General features: G+C 51.6%; 1 protein-coding gene across 1 annotated transcript in view; it reads right to left on the reverse strand.

The window, feature by feature from the left end:
- The window catches only part of LOC147107209 (uncharacterized), a 151,881-nt gene that overhangs the window by 82,023 nt on the left and 51,222 nt on the right, over nt 1-18,636 (reverse strand). The window contains exons 6-9 of the mRNA XM_086008405.1: nt 15,389-15,514; nt 13,250-13,351; nt 12,313-12,428; nt 7,774-8,033 (exon numbers count right to left, since the gene is read on the reverse strand). Coding sequence (XP_085864531.1) covers nt 7,774-8,033; nt 12,313-12,428; nt 13,250-13,351; nt 15,389-15,514 — 604 coding nt within the window. The remainder of the gene's footprint in view (nt 1-7,773; nt 8,034-12,312; nt 12,429-13,249; nt 13,352-15,388; nt 15,515-18,636) is intronic.

Below are 18,636 nucleotides of genomic sequence, written 5' to 3' on the forward strand. Positions count from 1 at the left end.
TCTTCCGACCGTGGGCCACAATTTTCCTCGAAGCTTTGGAACGCTGTAGCTCAGGGGCTCGGTACCAAACTTCATCGCACCACCGCCTATCATCCACAGGCGAACGGCCTTTGTGAGCGATTCCACAGGTCACTTAAAGCCGCCCTTCGGGCCAGTCTTCAAGGTGCAGGATGGGTGGACAGACTTCCATGGGTCCTTTTGGGTCTTCGTACGGCGCCCAAAGAAGACCTGCAATTGTCCTCAGCTGAACTCGTCTACGGCCAGCCTCTCCGAGTACCAGGGGATTTCCTCCCTTCTCCCACAGAGCCATGGTCCACCTCCCAGCAACTCGTTAGCCACCAGGAAGCGGCCAGATGCTTCGCTCCGGTGCCTACATCAAATCACGGCTTACAGAACTCCCACGTGCCAGCGGAACTGAAGAATGCTGAGTATGTATTCATCCACCACGACGCTCACCGGGGTCCGCTCAAGCCCCCTTACACTGGTCCTTTCCGTGTCATCGAACCAGGAGACAAATCCTTTTCGGTCGACATCGGAGGAAAGCCAGATCACATTTCGGTGGACCGATTGAAGCTGGCTCACCTGGACCTGGACCGCCCAGTCGTCATCGCTCAACCGCCAAAACGTGGCCGACCGCCTGCAGCCGCCGTGACAGATCAACCAAAGCCGCCCGCCAACTCGACCACGCTTGCCGCGCCTGCTCAACCACAATCGCCTGCCAGCTCGACTACCGGTCATCAACTTCCTCTGCCAGGTTATCGAAGTCAGTCAGACAGACTTGTCAGACCTCCCTCTCGTCTCACTTTTTCTGTTAAAGGCAATTCTGGGGGGGCGCATGTGGCGGAGCCACCAAAGGACTCAGAACGGTTGTACATAATTCCTTTAACAGCAATGGAGTTACTGCCTGTGTCTGTACCTTTAATTACACTGTTTAACTGTACTATGTCTAGTTACCTTTACAGTGCAGTTTCAACGTGATGACGTCATGCCGTTAGTCACGTGATTCCCCAATGGCGGGAAGAATGTGATGACGTCATGACGTCAGCTTTCAGACCAGAGGATCAGTCCTCGTGGAGCCTCCAAAGAGGGCAGACCTGTATTCGATGTATTCCAGCAGTTTCCAGTTTAAACCTGTTTTGTTCCATTAAAGTTCGTTATTTTGATTGCCTGAGTCAAACTCAGTCTTTTCGTTAGGAACCTCCGTTCCTACACCAGCATCAATTGCCGTTTGTGGAAGAGAGTTCCAAACTGGGCAGCCCCTGGCACATTCCCCTCGCTTGCCTCCTTATCTGGGGTGAATCCTGGCTGGTTTTCCTCTACACTTTAGGCTTTGGGACACTAAGGTGCCTCTCACCACCGAGGCTGTGGCCAGTTGAATCAGCACAGACCAGTGATGAAACCGTGGGGTCCCCTGCTCGGAGGGCTCGGTTCCACACAGCTCGTTCACTCTCATCATCGTTACTACAGTAGAAAATTAGCCCAGAACCAAGGGCCACCAATACAAGAGAGTCGCTAATAAATCCAATAGGGAATTCAGGAGAAACTTCTTCACCCAGAGAGCGGGAGAATGTGGAACTCGCTACCACAGGGAGTGTTTGAGGCGAATAGCACAGATACATTTAAGGGGAAGCTGGATAAACACATGAGGGACAAAGGAACAGAAGGATATGTTGATGGAGTGAGATGAAGAGGGGTGGGAGGAGGCTCGTGTGGAGCAGAAACACTGGCACGGACCAGTGGGGCCGAATGGCCTGTTTCTGTGCTGTACATTCTTTGTAAAACTCGCGGTGGCATATGTAGTGTATGTACCCGTCTACCCTTAAGGAAATTATTGTATGTAACCGTTCACCTTTAAGAGAACTACTTTAAGTGTGGCACTACTTGTTTGGCTTCTGTATACTGTAATACCGACAGTGACCACACCAGTATATAAGTGTTGTGACAGGATAACTGGGGCAGATTCGCCCGGACCTTCGAATAGTAAAGACCTGTTTTGTTTGTTACTGCTGAAGTCTGTGTATTTATTAACTGCACAACCCACAGACTTTACAGTGGCGACGAGTCCGATCGTACCCTGCGGCAAGATTACCAAAAGCAACGAAGAGCGTCGAAGAGAGACAACCGCCCTCGTCGTGCTACCAAAAGAAAACACGAGGCTGCAACAACAGAAAGCAGGAAGACTAACAACAAAAGCTGCATCAGCAATAGGCACTGACTACCCTTCTACCACGGTGCGGAGTGAGCCGATCAGCAGGGAACAAGGCGGCCGAAGAGACTGTGAGTAGGGGAAGGTGTAGAGAATATCCGGAGGATAAGGGCAGAGCACTCGACCTCGGTCGAGGGGGAGCTGAGCCGGTCAAAAGTCGGGTCCAACGGCGTCGGGTGACAGCCGGACCGCGATCGGCGGGAAAAATCCGGGCAGCGACCGCAGCCACGAAGCGCTGAGCCTGTGAGTAGGCGCGGGAAGAGAAACGCAGCCGGGGAGGGAAACACCGGTCTGCGAGAGGGCTGGGGAGGCGAACGGGAACAGTGCGGGTGAGAGCCGGGTGCGGAGAGAGAGACTGCAAGGAGCCAGTCCAGCGGCTGAGCTGTTCTCCACCAACGGGGTACTCAGAGCCGGCAAAACCGAACGTGCGGGAGTGAGAGAGAGACACAGCCGAAAACGGGGGGAGAGACTGCGCGAGAGCCAGTCCAGCGGCTGAACTGTCCTCCGTTAACGGGGTGTACCCAGCGCCGGTAGAGCCGTGCGGGCGGGAGGAGAAGACAGAGCCGAGTAGGGGGAGCTGTGCGAGAGCCAGCCCAGCGGCTGAACCTGTCCGCTGCGGGGAAAGCATACCCCTTCCACCAGGAAGAAACGCGGGAAGCCGCCATTAGGCGGAGGAGCTGACAGAAGCGGGAAACCGCCATTGAAGTGGGCGGGGAGAGAAAGGAAGAGCGGGAAACTGCCAAATTCGCGGGAAAAGCCGCCATCTTAGAAAAAAAAAAAAATACATAAGAATTTAAAGAAATATTTGTGTTGTACCCAAAGAAAGGAAGATGCCTAAGCGTGGGGACAGCAACGATTTTAACTCCGAAATAGAAGACTGGCCCACGTACGTGGAACGTATTGAGATACATTGTAAGGCTAACAAAATAGCTAAGGAGGAAAAAGCTGTAACCTTACTTAACATGATGGGTGCGAAAACATTCGGGTTGTTGAAACATCTTCTCTCTCCAGCTAAACCGGCGGATCAGACTTTCGAGGATATAGTAGCGGTGCTGAAGGATCACTTGAACCCCACACCATTGAAGCTGGCTGAACGATTCAGATTCTATGCGAGAACGCAGAAGAAAGACGAAAGCAACGCGGAATACTTGGTCGAACTGCGGAGGCTAGCGAAACACTGCCAGTTCGGAGGGAATCTGACAGAGGCACTGCGAGACAAGTTCGTATGCGGATTGCCCAAAGAAGGGACGCAAAAGCGACTACTGGAAGAGAACAACCTCACACTTGACAGGGCTGTCCTTATAGCCGCATCATACGAAGCCGCAGCAAAAGGAACGGCGGTAATGCAGCGGAAGGCGGTGGCACTAGGGGTGGACCACATCACCTCGAGGACTACGAAATGCTATCGTTGTGGGAAGACAACACACGACCAGAAGCGTTGCTGGGGTAAAAACCAAGAATGCCGGAAATGTGGCAAGATCGGGCACATAGCTAAAGTGTGCCGGTCAGGAACGACGTACAACAATAACGAGTCCTCACAAAAATGGTACAGAAAGGTACAAGAGGCGACTAGGAAGAGTCTGAAGGAACAGAAGTCGGACTCACCCTCCAAATGCAAAGGACTGGACAGTCTGAGAATCCACAACGTGAGCAATGAAGCTGACCGACAAACTATCTGGATAACGCTACAGATTGCAAAGGTCCAAGTAAAAATGGAAGTGGACACTGGATCGGCGTTGACGGTCATGAATAAGCATGACTATAAGAAATTTTTCAAGCATATTCCACTACGGGATACGGAAATAGTACTACAGACATACACGGGGCACAAAGTATTCCCCATCGGAATGATAGAAGTCAAGGTGAGATACAAGGATAAAGATCATCACCGGTTGGACCTGTATGTATTGCCTGAGGGAGGTCCACCACTTCTGGGACGGGAGTGGATCCGAAAAATAAAATTGGACTGGCAGTCCCTAAACACCATGACGGTGGATTCCGAAAAAGAGGATGTCAAACCTGAACGGTTGTCCAGAATATTGGACGAAGCTAAGGAGGTATTCCAGCAAGGACTGGGAACGCTGCGAGGTATTAAAGCAAAGGTTAAGATTGCAGAAAATGCAAGCCCAAAGTTTTTTAAGGCCAGATCAGTTCCTTACGCAATACGACCAGCTGTGGAGGCAGAACTGGAAGAACTTGAACGATCAGGGGTTCTGTCAAAAGTGGACTGGAGTGAGTGGGCCACGCCCATTGTTCCCGTCATGAAGTCCTCACCGAGTAATAAGCCTGGGGGACCGGGGAAGGTCCGTATCTGCGGAGATTTCAAGATTACTGTGAATCCGGTGCTTCACACGGTACAATACCCGCTTCCGCGGATTGAAGATATCTTTGCTTCATTGGCTGGAGGGAAACATTTCACGAAAATAGATCTGGCTCAAGCATATCTACAGATGGAGGTCGAGGAAGAGTCACGCCAGTACCTCACCATCAACACTCACAGAGGCTTGTATCGCTACAATAGACTGGTCTTTGGGGTAGCTTCGGCGCCAGCAATTTGGCAGAGGGCCATGGAACAGGTGTTACAAGGAATTCCAAGCACGCAGTGCTACTTAGATGACATTTTAATCACAGGAAAAGATGAGGAAGAACACCTCACGAATTTGAAACTGGTACTCACCAGGTTGAAGGAGTATGGCCTTCGGGTTAATCGCAAGAAGTGTGAGTTCTTCCAAAAACGGATCTCACACTGCGGTCATGTCATTGACCGAGAGGGACTGCATAAGTCACCCGAAAAGATAGAAGCGGTTGTGAAGGCCTCCGCCCCAGGAAACGTATCACAGTTAAGATCATTCTTGGGGTTGATTAATTACTATCACAAGTTTCTGCCAAATTTATCCACGGTACTGCATCCGCTGAATGACCTGTTGCGGAAAGAAACACCATGGAAGTGGAGTGAGGAATGCAAAAAGGCTTTCCGCAGAAGCAAGGAGTTGATTACCTCTGAAGAAGTGTTGGCTCATTTCAACCCAGCATTACCCCTTCGTCTAGCTTGCGATGCTTCCCCGTACGGAATTGGGGCAGTACTCTCGCATAGGCTACCAAATGGCTCGGAAAGGCCAGTGGCTTTCGCGTCCCGATCATTGACACCCGCGGAGCGAAATTACGCCCAAATAGATAGGGAGGCCCTCAGTCTTGTGTGGGGCGTGAAGAAATTCAACCATTACCTACAATGTAAAAAGTTCACATTGCTGACAGACCACCAGCCGTTGGTGTCCATATTCAACCCAAATAAGGCCGTTTCCACCATGACAGCACAAAGGTTACAAAGGTGGTCCATGTTACTTGGGGCACACCAATACGAAATTGAGTACAAAAGGTCTAAACAGCATGGAAATGCTGATGGGTTGTCACGCTTGCCATTGCCGATGGTAGAAGAAGCGAGTATAGTGGACCCAGTAGAGTTGTTCCACTCATCCATAGTGGAGTGTCTACCGATAACAAACTCAATGATTGAGAATGAGACAAGGAATGACCCGACTCTTTCACGAGTCTATGATGTAACGGTGGAGGGATGGCCAGCACAGAGCGAACCAACACTGCAAGCATTTGCACAGAGGAAAGAACAACTGTCAGTGTGTCGAGGAACCCTGATGTGTGGATCTAGAGTGGTGATTCCACCCAAACTCCAAAAGAAGGTGCTAAAGGAGCTGCACGAAGGACATCTGGGGGGAGTAAAGATGAAAAATCTAGCAAGAGCGTTTGTGTGGTGGCCAGGCATTGATAGAGACATAGAGGAGATCACGAAGAACTGCCTAGGATGTCAGAGGGTTCAGAATGCGCCACCACAGGCTCCTCTGCACCCATGGGAGTGGCCCTCATCTCCCTGGCAAAGAGTACACATCGACTTTGCTGGTCCATTTATGGACTCGATGTTCCTAATAGCGGTAGATGCCCACTCCAAGTGGCCAGAAGTAATTAAGATGACCACCACCACGACGGAAAAAACCATCACGGTGTTAAGGACTATGTTTGCTCAGAATGGCCTGCCAGAACAGATCTGTTCTGACAATGGACCGCAATTTGTATCTGAGGAATTTAAGAAATTCTTAAAGAGCAATGGGGTTAAACATTACACGTCAGCCCCATACCATCCCGCCTCCAATGGATTGGCTGAAAGGTTTGTCCAGACCTTCAAGAAGGCCGTAAAGGCCATGAGTAATGAAGACATAAGTTTACAGCATAAGGTGGATAGTTTTTTTGTTGGCATACCGAAATGCAACCCATGCGGTCACAAATCAAACTCCCGCGATGATGTTTTGTAATAGACGCCTACGATGTCGGCTGGATTTACTCAAACCAAACGTCAGAAGGGACGTAGAGAACCGGCAATTCCAGGGCATGAACGAAAGGGCCACTAGATCCTTCCAGACCGGTCAACGAGTTTTGGCCCGGGACTATCGTACTGAGAAATGGCAGCCTGGAATGATTGGAAAAAGGCTAGGCCAGTTGATGTACACTGTGGACATTGGAGACAATATAATAAGGCGCCATGTTGACCAGATCATAGGGTCCGCCACAAATGGGCCCCCGACTTCACCACCTTACCCGGATAAGGTTGAGACTGAGTTACCCAGAACACCTACGTCCGATCTGGTAGTTCTGGAGTCAGAGGAACCTGACACTGTGCTTCGAGCCGATTCAACTTTACCAGAAACACCTACTAGCCCGCTTGGAATGACGACACCACTGCGGCGTTACCCGGACAGAATCCGGAAACCTCCCGAAACACTGAATCTATGAACTGTCTTAAATAAATCTGTATATATATATGTGATAATGTATGTCCACTATGGACTCAGTATGTTGAAAGCTAAAAAGGGAGGATTGTAGTGTATGTACCCGTCTACCCTTAAGGAAATTATTGTATGTAACCGTTCACCTTTAAGGGAACTACTTTAAGTGTGGCACTACTTGTTTGGCTTCTGTATACTGTAATACCGACAGTGACCACACCAGTATATAAGTGTTGTGACAGGATAACTGGGGCAGATTCGCCCGGACCTTCGAATAGTAAAGACCTGTTTTGTTTGTTACTTCTGAAGTCTGTGTATTTATTAACTGCACAACCCACAGACTTTACAGCATAGTGGTTAGCACTGTTGCCTCACACAGCGCCAGGGACCCGGGTTCAAATCTGGCCTCGGGTGACTGTCTGTGTGGAGTTTGCACATTCTCCCCGTGTTTGCGTGGGTTTGCTCCGGTTTCCTCCCACAGTCCAAAGATGTGCGGGTTAGGTTGATTGGCTATGATAAATTGACCCTTAGTGTTAGGAGGGATTAAATACGTGGGGTTACGGGGATAGGGTGGGATATGTGTTGGTGTAGGGGTTATGGGGATCGGGTGGGATATGTGTCGGTGCAGGCTCGATGGGCCGAAATGGCCTCTATCTGCACTGTGGGGTTTCTGTGATCTGTGAAAACTGTGCAAACTAGAGGGTAGAGTTTGCGTCCAGTCGCTCACACCTTTTGAGCTTAACTCGGAGACTGAATCATAGATTTTAACCGTACCCGGCGGCCTTTCATCCTGGGCTGTTACAGTGGGTGATGGGCCTATCTCGGTGTGCTGGGCCACACCTGGCACCTTCCCCTCGCTCTCCTCGTTATCTGTAAGGTGTGGGCTCCTCGCCGTTGATTCCGTCTGCCTCCATGTTGGAGATCGATCCTCTCCCGAGCTTTGGTGGAACCAGTCAGCCGGGTCTGTCTGTAGCCTTGATTCATAGAGAGGAAGGGAGGGTCGGCTGGTAGCAGCTGCCATAGAGAACTCCTGCCTGAGAGTTAGACAGAATATTAAAACTCACTCAGTGTTCTAGCTCCGTTCATTCATTCAAACTTCTTTAGTTGCTAATTGTGCCTTGTGCTCGTCTGTGAGTATCACACTCGCCTCTGAGTCACAAGGCTGTGGATTTAAGACCCACTCCAGAGACTTGAGCACAAAATCCAGTACTGAGGGACTGCTGCACTGTCGGAGGGGCAGTACTGAGGGAGCGCCACACTGTCAGAGGGGCAGTACTGAGGGAGTGCCGCACTGTCGGAGGGGCGGTACTGAGGGAGTACTGCACTGTTGGAGGGTCAGTCCTGAGGGAGCACTGCACTGTCAGAGGGGCTGTACTGAGGGAGTGCCGCACTGTCGGAGGGGCAGTACTGAGGGAGTGCTGCACTGTCAGAGGGGCAGTACTGAGGGAGCGCCGCACTGTCGGAGGGGCAGTACTGAGGGAGTGCCGCACTGTCGGAGGGGCAGTACTGAGGGAATGCTGCACTGTCGGAGGGGCAGTAATGAGGGAGTACTGCACTGTCAGAGGGGCAGTACTGAGGGAGCGCTGCACTGTCGGAGGTGCCTTGTTTCTGATGAGACGTTAAACCGAGGCCCCGTCTGCTCTCTCAGGTGGATGTAAAAGCTCCCACGGCACTATTTTGAAGATGAGCAGGGGGGGTTATCCCCAATGTCCTGGCCAATATTTATCCCTCAATCAACATCACTAAAACAGATTACCTGGCCATTATCACATTGCTGTTTGTGGGAGCTTGCTGTGCGCAAATTGGCTGCTGCATTTCCTACATTACAACAGTGACTTCACTTCAAAAGTAGTTCATTGGCTGTAAAGCGCTTTGGGATGTCTTGAGGTTGTGAAAGGCGCTATAGAAATGTAAGTCCTTTCTCTCTCTCTCTCTCGTTGGTCTGCAGCCTATTGGAATGTAACGCGAGTGTTCAGCGCTTTCACTGTGAGGAACAGTCAGTGTTTAATAAAATCAAATATTCCGCTGTCAAGGAGAAATGCTTCAAGTATTCAGGCTTTAAAAGTAGGTCATCACATTCCCCTCGCTATAAAACCCACAGAGTTTTGTGACCTACTTTCTTGTAGCATCTCAGAACCCTTAATCCGTCCCATCGCACAAAACATACAGCAATCAGTGAGAGAGGCTCAATCGCAGGGTTAAAGTCAATCCATCACCACCCGTCTCCCCCCCGTCTCCCCCATCACCCCCCATCTCCCCATCAAACCCCATCTCCCCCGTCTCCCCTCCATCTCTCCCCCATCTCCCCATCTCCCCCTGTCCCCCCCGTCTTTCCCCTGTCTCCCCGCCGTCTCCCCTCCATCTCTCCCCCCGTCTCCCCTCCGTCTCTCCCCCATCTCCCCGTCTCCCGCCGTCTCCCCCCCGTCTCCCCTCCATCTCTCCCCCATCTCCCCCCGTCTCCCCCATCTCCCCCCGTCTCCCCCGTCTCCCCCGTCTCTCCCCCATCTCCCCCCGTCTCCCCCGTCTCCCCCCGTCTCCCCCGTCTCCCCCCGTCTCCCCCCGTCTCCCCACCACCTGTTTTTTCACTCTCGGTGAAAGTTAAAATGAGCCCCACGTTCTCAGGTTTGCTGGTCTCGGACCACAGCCTCCCACCACCACAGGAAGATCAGGGGCAGCAGGCGGCCATTCGGCCCCTCGAGCCTGCTCTGCCATCCAGTCAGATCAGGGCTGATCCAAAGCAGTTGATGCGATCGCCCGTCACGCACTCACTCACTGAGAGACTGACAGAGAAGAAGCGGAATCAATCTCCTGGTGTGCGCGGGTGGGCTTTGTGTTGGCGGGAGTGGTAGTTCCCCCTCCTGCTGTCTCTTGGTGGCAGAGCTCAGTGATGGAGGCTGAGTGCAGTCTGACCTCTGCTTCACCCCGCGACTTGTCAAGGGTTGGACCGTCTGAAGACCGAATTATTCTGTAATTATGTTAACAGAGACCACGACTTATCCACTCCTTTAGTCCAAAGTAGAACACAGGCAAACACAGCGCACGAGCTGTGCTCCATATAACTAGAGAGAGAGAGAGGACTGCACAGGGCTAATTCTCGAGAAACTACCATTGCCAGAATTAGCGGGCGAACACTCCATACAGATTTACAACATTGCTCAGAGCCGCTATTTTAACAGAGGCATTAGCCTGTTCAAAATTTAAATGGTGGCATATCACAACAACAACAACTTGTATTTACACAGCGCCTCTAACATAGTGAAATGTCCCAGGGCGCTTCACAGGAGCGATTATCAGACAAAAATTTGACACCGAGCCACATAAGGAGATATTAGGACAGGTGACCAAAAGCTTGGTCGAAGAGGTCGGTTTTAAGGAGCGTCTTAATGTGGGAGAGAGAGGTAGTGAGGTGGAGAGAGGTTTAGGGAGGGAATTCCAGAGCTCGGGGCCCAGGCAGCTGAAGACACGGCCGCCAATGGTGGAGCGATTAAAATTGGGGATGCTCAAGAGGCCAGGATTGGAGGAACGCAGAGGTCTCCGAGGGTTTGTGGGGCTGGAGGATGTTCCAGAGGTAGGGAGGGGCGAGGGCCATGGAGGGACTTGAAAACAAGGATGAGAATTTTAAAATCAAGGTGTTGCTTAACTGAGAGCCAATGTAGGTCAGTGAGCACAGGGGGTGATCGGTGAACGGGACTGGGTGTGAGTTAGGACACGGGGCAGTGAGCACAGGGGGTGATGGGTGAACGGGACTGGGTGTGAGTTTGGACACGGGGCAGTGAGCACAGGGGGTGATGGGTGAACGGGACTGGGTGTGAGTTAGGACACGGGGCAGTGAGCACAGGGGGTGATGGGTGAACAGGACTGGGTGTGAGTTTGGACACGGGGCAGTGAGCACAGGGGGTGATGGGTGAACGGGACTGGGTGTGAGTTAGGACACGGGGCAGTGAGCACAGGGGGTGATGGGTGAACGGGACTGGGTGTGAGTTAGGACACGGGGCAGTGAGCACAGGGGGTAATGGGTGAACGGGACTGGGTGTGAGTTTGGACACGGGGCAGTGAGCACAGGGGGTGATGGGTGAACGGGACTGGGTGTGAGTTAGGACACGGGGCAGTGAGCACAGGGGGTGATGGGTGAACAGGACTGGGTGTGAGTTTGGACACGGGGCAGTGAGCACAGGGGGTGATGGGTGAACGGGACTGGGTGTGAGTTAGGACACGGGGCAGTGAGCACAGGGGGTGATGGGTGAACGGGACTGGGTGTGAGTTAGGACACGGGGCAGTGAGCACAGGGGGTGATGGGTGAACGGGACTGGGTGTGAGGTAGGACACGGGGCAGTGAGCACAGGGGGTGATGGGTGAACGGGACTGGGTGTGAGTTAGGGCACGGGGCAGTGAGCACAGGGGGTGATGGGTGAACGGGACTGGGTGTGAGTTAGGACACGGGGCGGCGAGCACAGTGGGTGATGGGTGAACGGGACTGGATACGAGTTAGGACACGGGGCAGTGAGCACAGGGGGTGATGGGTGAACGGGACTGGGTGTGAGTTAGGGCACGGGGCAGTGAGTACAGGGGGTGATGGGTGAACGGGACTGGGTGTGAGTTTGGACACGGGGCAGTGAGCACAGGGGGTGATGGGTGAACGGGACTGGGTGTGAGTTAGGACACGGGGCGGCGAGCACAGTGGGTGATGGGTGAACGGGACTGGATGCGAGTTAGGACACGGGGCGGTGAGCACGGGGTGATGGGTGAACGGGACTGGGTGCGAGTTAGGACATGGGGCAGTGAGCACAGGGGGTGATGGGTGAACGGGACTGGGTGTGAGTTAGGACACGGGGCAGTGAGCACAGGGGGTGATGGGTGAACGGGACTGGGTGCGAGTTAGGACACGGGGCAGTGAGCACAGCGGGTGATGGGTCAACGGGACTGGGTGCGAGTTAGGACATGGGTCAGTGAGCACAGGGGGTGATGGGTGAACGGGACTGGGTGTGAGTTAGGACACGGGGCAGTGAGCACAGGGGATGATGGGTGAACGGGACTGGGTGCGAGTTAGGACACAGGGCAGTGAGCACAGGGGGTGATGGGTGAACAGGATTGGGTGTGGGTTAGGATTAAATTGTTCTTCAGAAATTTGGATTTTATCCCACTTTCCCCTGAAACTCAAACTGGCCAACTTCAGGAAAGGGAGGCCTTTTTCTGGAATGTATTTTCTGATCGGGGCGAGGCAAGTCTGAACAGAGTGTTGCGCGGAAGAGTTTACTGTCAGTGACGTTTACTTGAGTCCAGCGATACACTCGTGATAGTCCACGCTCTGGGTACCTGTTCTCTGCACCTTCTCCCTGTGTCTTCACCATCTCAGTCTTGGCCCTCGGAGGAAGTGGTGCCGTCTGTTCGGCTGTCCTGTTATCCATCACACACAGCTGCCACCGCAAGCCCTAAGCACAGTAAACATCACAGGACCATTAATCTCCCATTTCTCCCGCGCCTTTCACAGCCTCACGACGTCCCAAAGTGCTTTACAGCCAATGAAGTACTTTTTGAAGCGTAGTCACTGCTGTAATGTAGGAAACGCGGCAGTCAATTTGTGCACAGCAAGCTCCCACAAACAGCAGTGAGATAAATGACCAGATCATCTGTTTTAGGGATGTTGGTTGAGGGATAAATATTGGCAATGACACTGGGGAGATCTCCCCTGCTCTTCTTCAAATAGTGGCCCTGGGATCTTTTACGTCCACCTGAGAGAGCAGACGGGGCCTCGGTTTAATGTCTCATCCAAAAGGATTTGAAGGGGTAGCTAAGGAGAAACTATTTCCTCTGGTGGTGGGGAGTCCAGAACAAGGGGGCACAACCTTCAAATTAGAGCCAGGCCGTTCAGGGGTGATGTCAGGAAGCACTTCTTCACACACAGGGTGGTGGAAATCTGGGACTCTCTCCCCCCAAAAAGCTGTTGAGGCGGGGGGTGAATTGAAAATGTCAAAACTGAGATTGATAGAGTTTTGTTGGGTAAGGGTATTAAGGGATGCCGAACCAAGGCGGATAAATGGCGCCATGATCTGATTGAATGGCGGAACAGGCTCAAGGGGCTGAATGGCCTCCACCTGTTCAACACAGCAATCCAATCTGGGACCTGGTGTTCCGTTGGACCCAGCACCACAGTGTGCTGGTTAAACAATTAACGGAGCGATCGGACAGTTTAAGATACTTTACTATTAACCAGACGAGAGATAATCGGCATCGGCAGGTATTGTGAACAGACCTCGATCCGTTCCTCGATTACTCGAAGGCGCTGTTGGTTGTAGTGACGTTCCTGGTCAAACACTTCAGCTAACATCTGGCACTGAGCTTCCTCGGACAGCACCTGCAACACAACATGATATTCCTCTTCTCAGTAGATGCCGCACTTTAGGAAGGATGTGAAGGCCTTAGAGAGGGTGCAGAAAAGATTTACAAGAATGATTCCAGGGATGAGGGACTTCAGTTACGTGGATAGACTGGAGAAGCTGGGGTTGTTCTCCTTGGAGCAGAGAAGGTTGAGAGGAGATTTGATAGAGGTGTTCAAAATCATGAGGGGTCTGGACAGAGTAGATAGAGAGAAACTGTTCCCATTGGCGGAAGGGTCGAGAACCAGAGGACACAGATTTAAGGTGATTGGCAGAAGAACCAAAGACGACATGAGGAAAAACTTTTTTACGCAGCGAGTGGTTAGGATCTGGAATGCACCGCCTGAGGGTGGTGGAGGCAGATTCAATCGTGGCTTTCAAAAGGGAATTGGATTAGAACCTGAGGGGAAAAAATTTGCAGGACTACGGGGAAAGAGCGGGGGAGTGGGACTAGCTGAAGTGCTCGAAGGGCCGAATGGCCTTCTTCTGTGTTGTACCCATTCTATGATTCTATGTGATGTCACCGACATAGTCAAAGGGAGAATATTTGTGGGGTTTTGGGGGCAGGGGCGGAGGTGGAGGGGGCGGGGTGTTAATGAGGAGTTCAAACACCCCCCAAAAATGTCTATTTTTTTTTTATTGGACAACTGCTCCTTTCGAAAGAAGGTTCCTTTGATCACTTGATAGAAACACAGAAACAAGGAATGTTCTTCCTGAATTCCACAATTCAACCGGTGAAAGCCCATTGGTTGGGGTTTGCTTCTGCACCGGGATTGTGCAGTGACTAGTTAGTGAGGTTATTGATAGACTAGCCACTGTTAACCAGCACTCGAAATTCATGCTTCACAGCTTTGGTCCAACAAGACTGTTTTTAGTTGAATCGTTAGATTAATGAAAATTTTGAAGTTTCTATCCGAACATTGGCCCAGAACTTGGTGTCGGGGGCTTGCCGCGTGTGCAAGCCCCCGATGTGCACTCACCCGGCGCGCCGACATCTGAAACCTGGCCCGCAGTGGGTTTCCTTTCAGTGGCCCGGTTCTGATCCCGGCGCGCTGTGCTAACCTGACCCAGCGGCGTAGTTAGTGCGATGTGCCGGCTGGGATCAGGTGCGCACTGTTCAGCCAATCAGGGGAGGGGAAACTTCATTCATAAGTTTGAGAGTAAGAACTGTCAAACTCATGAGAAGTACTGCACCCCAAAACACTATTTAAACTTTAAATAAAATTTTAAAAAACATCCCAATCATTAAATTAAGTATAAATAAGTTTAAAAAAATAATTTAAACAATAATTTTTTTTTTGAAAAAAATAAATTTTTAATAAAAAGGGTCTAAAACTAAACTTACCTTATTGTAGATTCTTTAAAATAATAAACCTGTGGAAAAAACATTTCTAAATTGCACTAAAACACCACTTACCTGTAAAAATAAATACTGACGTGTGCTTTTTACAAGCGTACAGACCGGAGGCCTTTAGACATGCGCAAATCCCCCAAAACAGAGGAAATCCAAGACGCACGCGCTGCCCCCTACAGCGCACACGCTAGCCTCTTCAACTCTTGGGTTAGAGGAGAGGAAATGCCGGTTTTCAGCGCATGCGCTGTGCATGCTGAAAACCGGCATTTCCTCCGGCCAGACGCGTGAGTACCCCTTCCGTACTCACGCGTTTGGGGAGGAATTACTGCCCCATTATTGTGAAATTCCGATTGGAAAAATCCACCTATTTAAATAGTTTAGATTGGTCTGGCTCTTTGGTACAGTTATCCAATTAGTCCCACTCCCCCCTGCTCTTTCCCCACAGCCTTGTGAATTTTCCTTTTCAAGTATTTATCCAATTCCCTTTTGAAAGTTACTATTGAATCTGCTTCCACCGTCCTTTCAGGCAGCGCGTTCCAGATCACAACAACTGCTCCGTGTTGTGCTTGGTTGTATATCAGTGAGCAAGGTTCAAGGTGGGGCTGATTAGCGATCAGCGAGTGTTTTACGGATGTCCTACTCCTAGCCGAGGAATACCGACCTTACTGTGCAGGGCGGAGACTTGGTTTCGGAGAAGCTCGGTGCACTGGTGTAGCTGCCGGGTTTCTGACTGCTCGTGGTGCCACAGGATTAGATCGCTGGTCTGCAGTGCGGTTAAAGTCGCCACCTGATTCAAAGAAAAGACTCGTCACTAAAACCACTCACTGGAGGCTAGGGATAACGTCCCATCATTAATCGCCTCAATACGTCGACCTCCGCTCAATTGAGCAGCCCTTTCTACCCGATAAACCTTCAGTGTCCTCCACAGAACGCCGCACTGTTTTTTAAAAATTCATTGATGGGATGTGGGCGTCGCTGGCTAGGCCTGCATTTAGTGCCCATCCCTAATTGCCCTTGAGAAGATGGTAGTGAGCCACCTTCTTGAACTGCTGCAGTCCATATGGTGTAGGTACACCCACAATGCTGTTAGGAAGGGAGTTCCAGGATTTTGGCCCAGCGACAGTGAAGGAACGGCGATACAGGTCCAAGTCAGGATGGTGTGTGGCTTGGAGGGGAACTTGTAGGTGGTGATGTTCCAATGCATCTGCTGCCCTTGTCCTTCTAAGTGGTAGAGGTCGCGGGTTTGGAAGGTGCTGTTGAAGGAGCTTTGGCGAGTTGCTGCAGTGCATCTTGTAGATGGTACACACTGCAGCCACAGTGCGCCGGTGGTGGAGGGAGTGAATGTTGAAGGTGGTGGATGGAGTGCCAATCAAGCGGGCTGCTTTATCCTGAATGGTGTCGAGCTTCTTGAGTGTTATTGGAGCTGCACTCATCCAGGCAAGTGGAGAGTATTCCATCACACTCCTGACTTGTGCCTTGTAGATGGTGGAAAGGCTTTGGGGAGTCAGGAGCTGAGACACTCGCCGCAGAATTCCCAGCCTCTGGCCTGCTCTTGTAGCCACAGTATTTATATGGCTGGTCCAGTTCAGTTTCTGATCAATGGTAATCCCCAGGATGTTGATAGTGGGGGATTCAGCGATGGTAATGCCATTGAATGTCAAGGGGAGATGGTTAGAGTCTCGCTTGTTGGAGATGGTCATTGCCTGGCACTTGTGTGGTGCGAATGTTACTTGCCACTTGACAGCCCAAGTCTGAATGTTGTCCAGGTCTTGCTGCATATGGACACGGACTGCGTCAGTATCTGACGAGTCTCGAATGGTGCTGAACAGTGTGCAATCATCAACGAACATCCCCACTTCTGACCTTATGATGGAGGGAAGGTCATTGATGAAACAGCTGAAGATGGTTGGGCCTAGGACACTGCCCTGAGGAACTCCTGCAGTGATGTCATGTGATTGAGATGAATGACCTCCAACAACCACAGCCAACTTCCTTTGTGCTAGGTATGATTCCAACCAATGGAGAGTTTTCCCCTTGATTCCCATTGACTTCAGTTTTGCTAGGGCTCCTTGATGCCACACTCGATCAAATGCTGCCTTGATGTCAAGGGCAGTCACTCTCGCCTCACCTCTTGAGTTCAGCTCTTTTGTCCATGTTTGGACCAAGGCTGTAATGAGGTCAGGAGCTGAATGGCCCTGGCGGAACCCAAACTGGGCGTCAGTTAGCAGGTTATTGCTGAGTAAGTGCCGCTTGATAGCACTGTCGACAACACCTTCCATCACTTTGCTGATGATTGAGAGTAGACTGATGGGACGGTAATTGGCTAGGTCGGATTTGTCCTGCTTTTTGTAGACAGGACATACTTGGGCAATTTTCCACATTGCCGCGTAGATGCCAGTGTTGTAGCTGTACTGGAACAGCTTGGCTAGGGGCGCAGCTAGTTCTGGAGCACAAGTCTTCAGTACTATTGCCGGAATGTTGTCAGGGCCCATAGCCTTTGCAGTATCCAGTGTCTTCAGCCGTTTCTTGACATCACGTGGAGTGAATTGAATGGGCTGAAGACTGGCATCTGTGATGCTGGGGACCTCAGGAGGAGGCCGAGATGGATCATCCACTCGGCACTTCTGGCTGAAGATAGATGCAAATGCTTCAGCCTTGGCTTTTGCACTCACGTGCTGGGCTCCAGCATCATTGAGGATGGGGATATTTTTGGAGCCTCCTCCTCCTTTTAACTGTTTAATTGTCCACCACCACTCACGACTGGATGTGGCAGGACTGCAGAGCTTTGATTTGATCCGATGGTTGTGAGGTCGCTTAGCTCTGTCTATCGCATGTTGCTTCCGTTGCTTGGCATGCAAGTAGTCCTCTTTTGTAGCCTCACCAGGCTGACACCTCATTTTTCGGTATGCCTGGTGCTGCTCCCGGCATGCTCTCCTGCACTCTTTGTTAAACCAGGGTTGATCTCCCGGCTTGATGGTAATGGTAGAGTGAGGGATATGCCGGGCCATGAGGTTACAGATTGTGGTTGAATACAATTCTGCTGCTGCTGATGGCCCACAGCGCCTCATGGATGCCCAGTTTTGAGTTGCCAGATCTGTTCGAAATCTGTCCCATTTAGCACGGTGGTAGTGCCACACAACACGGTGGAGGGTATCCTCAACATGAAGACGGGACTCCGTCTCCACAAGGACTGTGCGGTGGTCACTTCCACCAATGCTGTCATGGACAGATGCATCTGCAACAGGTAGATTGGTGAGGACGAGATCAAGTAGGTTTTTCCCTCTTGTTGGTTCCCTCACCACCTGTCGCAGACCCAGTCTGGCAGCTATGTCCTTTAGGACTCGGCCAGCTCGGTCAGTTGTGGTGCTACCGAGCCACTCTTGGTGATGGACATTGAAGTCCCCCACCCAGAGTACATTTTGTGCCCTTGTTACTCTCAGTGCTTCTTCCAAGTGGTGTTCAACATGGAGGAGTACTGATTCATCAGCTGAGTGAGGGCGGTAGGTGGTAATTAGCAGGAGGTTTCCTTGCCCATGTTTGACTTGATGCCATGAGACTGTCGGAAGGGCAGTACTGAGGGAGCGCGGCACTGTCGGAGGGGCAGTACTGAGGGAGCGCGGCACCGTCGGAGGGGCAGTACTGAGGGAGTGCTGCACTGTCGGAGGGGCAGTACTGAGGGAGCGCTGCACTGTCGGAGGGGCAGTACTGAGGGAGCGCCGCACTGTCGGAGGGGGGCAGTACTGAGGGAGCGCCGCACTGTCGGAGGGGCAGTACTGAGGGAGTGCTGCACTGTCGGAGGGGCAGTACTGAGGGAGCGCCACACTGTCGGATGGGCAGTACTGAGGGAGCGCCGCACTGTCGGAGGGGTAGTCTTGAGGGAGCGCTGCACTGTTGGAGGGGCAGTACTGA

Source organism: Somniosus microcephalus, chromosome 15 (genome assembly GCF_052327205.1).
Source record: "Somniosus microcephalus isolate GS21.2 chromosome 15, FLI_Smic_1.0, whole genome shotgun sequence".
Taxonomy (NCBI): domain Eukaryota; kingdom Metazoa; phylum Chordata; class Chondrichthyes; order Squaliformes; family Somniosidae; genus Somniosus; species Somniosus microcephalus.